Source organism: Sphaeroforma arctica, assembly GCF_001186125.1.
Source record: "Sphaeroforma arctica JP610 unplaced genomic scaffold supercont1.3583, whole genome shotgun sequence".
Taxonomy (NCBI): domain Eukaryota; class Ichthyosporea; order Ichthyophonida; genus Sphaeroforma; species Sphaeroforma arctica.
Window position 1 is genome coordinate 1 of NW_014036975.1, and position 3,276 is coordinate 3,276.

General features: G+C 41.0%; 1 protein-coding gene across 1 annotated transcript; it reads left to right on the forward strand.

Annotated features, from left to right (window-relative positions):
- Positions 1 to 130: 130 nt before the first annotated feature.
- SARC_13677 (hypothetical protein) lies at positions 131 to 2,694 on the forward strand (the record flags this gene model as incomplete). The annotated part of the gene is made up of 4 exons (XM_014292193.1): positions 131 to 239; positions 1,664 to 1,722; positions 2,385 to 2,495; positions 2,674 to 2,694. The coding sequence occupies 4 exons, from the start codon at positions 131 to 133 to the stop codon at positions 2,692 to 2,694; spliced, it is 300 nt and encodes a 99-aa protein (XP_014147668.1).
- Positions 2,695 to 3,276: the final 582 nt, after the last annotated feature.

Here is a 3,276-nt window from a genome sequence, read left to right on the forward strand (position 1 = left end):
TATATATAATTATATAGAATTATATATATATATATATAATTATATATATGTGTAGTATTTGTCACTTATTACCCAGCAAGGATACCGATACACAACCATCTCTACACAATAATATCTTAGTTCCGCAACCATGAATAATAGCAAAGGTACGCGATTGTTCGAGGAGCTGGAGCGTGATCTGAAGGCTAAGGTGGAAGCGGCCAAGAACATCCTGGACAACATACCCAACCAGTCTGGAGGTATATGTGCACTTTTAGTGATTAACCCACGTTTACATGGTGTAAGTGTGTATTGTTAGTGATTAACCATGTTTTCATGGTGTGTGTAATTGTTAGTGATTAACCCACGTTTACATGGTGGAAGTTTGTATTGTTATTTATTAATCTTGTTCACACGAAAGTATGTGTCGTTAGTGATTAACCATGTTTATATGCATCTTTCGAATATTCCATTGCGTTCAAAAGTGGGGCCATCGCGTCAAGATCTGTCAGATCGCATTGAAGTGAATGATTTTTGTAACTGTTGAGGGACTCTCACGAATACGTTGTTTATTTACGTTTGAGGTCTATACTTCTCTGTGCTTCTGTTTGTTTTTAACTGACAACATATCACAGATGTATGTCAATGGGTCTTTGTACGTGTCAGTGTACAGCATGTTCGTGCACATCCGATTTGAACATAGATGTGTGTATTCGTGTTGTCTAGATGTGTGTATTCGTGTTGTCTTTCTTCAGTTGTCAGAACAGCGTTGTACTAATCCATGGCCTTCTAAATGAATCAGGAGGCTATGATTGTTTTATTTAGAAGGCTATACTCTCCATTCACAACTACACATCCTGTTTGTGTGTACATCAAGAGACTAGATGCACATAGCCCTACTCTTTGCGTTGCTACACATGCATATGCTCTGGCTGTGTGTGCTGTTAATATGTTCGCAGATTACTATCCAAAAGAATGCGTACATGCATGCATACGGCACCATGTATGTACATTTGGATTTGTTATGTGTATCCGTTTTATCAGATACAACCGTACAAAGCTAATTATTTGTCTATATGGGTTGTATGCTTCAGGCTGTGCGTTTGTTTATGCATGAAAGCTGTTATTGTGATACACACTGATATGCTTGCAATTGTTTAATGCAAACCTATGTGAGTAATGCACATTGTTTATGGTCGTCTGTATACACAAGCATAATTTAACATAACGCGTATATGGGTCCATGAAAATATATTCAGGAGATGTTAAGTTTTATGTATGTATTTATAAACCTGTATACGTTTCTTGTCCAGTGGACCAGTTCTGTATACGTATAATCTATATGGTACTGCGCATCTGTGTTCTTCACGAAGAGTGTCCACATAAGTACTTACAGAAATTACAAACAGTATATATATATATATATGTATATATATATATATATATATATATATATAATATATGTATGTATGTATGTATGTATGTATGTGTGTGTTGTATAGAATGCTATCATACGCATATTCCCGAATATTTCTAACAATAAGCAACCTTCCTGTGATGGAATTCCAAACAAGCGACGGTTGCTTTTGTGCGTGTATGTATGGGTAGCTCTCGCATGCGTCTCTTGTCCATTTCAGTTGCGCTTCCTATCATTGTTCTCACATGCACTATGGCTATCATACAGAAACAAAGAAGGCTGCCATACAGCGGGTGGCCCGTATCGCCGATGACGCGAAGGACCTGGTACGTTATACCTACCTGAACCATTGGCTGTGAGTTTGAACACATAGACCCATGTTAGTAAGTGATGTGTATTTTTCCAGGATAGCTGGCTGCGTTCATGTGTTTTAATGGGAGATCAGGTGCATATTCAATTCATCGTGACAGCCTTTAAGTTGGTCGACATATGTTCACACCTTGTGGAACATGTTCGACCGATTTGGCTCCCCCACAGTTATAGACCACGCGTACTCCACTATGTGTAATGTACCTACAACAATGTGCTAGTTTGTTACTCTAATGTACCTACAACAATGTGTTAGTTTTTACTCTGATGTACCTACAACAATGTGTTAGTTTGTTACTCTAATGTACCTACAACAATGTGTCAGTTTGTTACTACTGGTGACAGTTCGTGGTGTGTGTACTGTGACGCTCACAGCATTTGCTGTACAGCGTCAACCACGGATGACGGATGTGTTGCCGCAATTCCTGCTTGCTTGTGTAGCTTTCTTCTCAATGGCTGATGATTCCCATCAACCCATTCTCTCTGACCTTATTGGTTGTTATTGGTTGCTGATTATTTGGGTCTTAGTGGCTGATGATTCCCATCAACCCATTCTCTCTGACTCTATCGGTTGTTATTGTTACTGAATCTGATGTATTGACGGCGCAACACGCCTCAGGTGAACCAGCTGTCAATTGAGCTCAAGAACCAGTCAGGGTCATCCAGATCCACTTTCGATGCAGTGGTGCGCTTTATGCGTAGCGAAGTGGACTCAATACAGACACAACTGGTATGTCCATTTTATTCTGTACTCTGTAAAGGCTTTCATTATACTTTAATGTCTGTACGGGCTTCACTATGCTTTGTTGTCTGTGGGGGTTTCACTGTACTTTGTTGTCTGTAGTAGTTTCACTATACTTTGAAATATAGTTGTACACTCTACTTGCATCGGGTGCGCTATTGTGCAGCTGAATGCCAGTGATATTTGACCTGTGATATGGCACACATGTGTGGTATGGGTGTGACAGTGTTCTACTGCTGAGCAATGGTACTGTTGCTGTGTGCTGTATGTGGTTGGTTGGGGTTGTCTTCCGTTGTTAGCCTTCTCTGTAAGGTACGCTTTGTGGTGCGTTAACGTTATAGGCTGCCGTGAAGTAGTCATGTGAAGGGAATGTTCGACCCGCAGATCAATTATACCACCGTAGGTTTTCGTCAGATCAAATTCAGCCCATAATTGAGTCCTTGCACCCAGCGCACTCAGTTTTATGGCCTATTGGCCTCAGTCCCTTTACTCTCTACCTACGGCCACTGTCCACTATTTGACTTGAGCCACAAAACCCTAACCCCTAAAACATCGTCCGCTGTGTGTGCTTCTTGTCATATATGCTGTCAGTGTATATTGGCTGGCCCAGACGTTCTGGTGCGAGCCTTAAAGACTAGCAGTGTTAGATCCCGTACTATTGACTATGTGGCTATGTGGCCCCTCACGCGTCCTTGTGTGTGCGGATGTCCTGATATGTCGTCGAAGGCTCCATATCTGTTGGCCAAAGCTATTTGTCAGCCATGTCGTT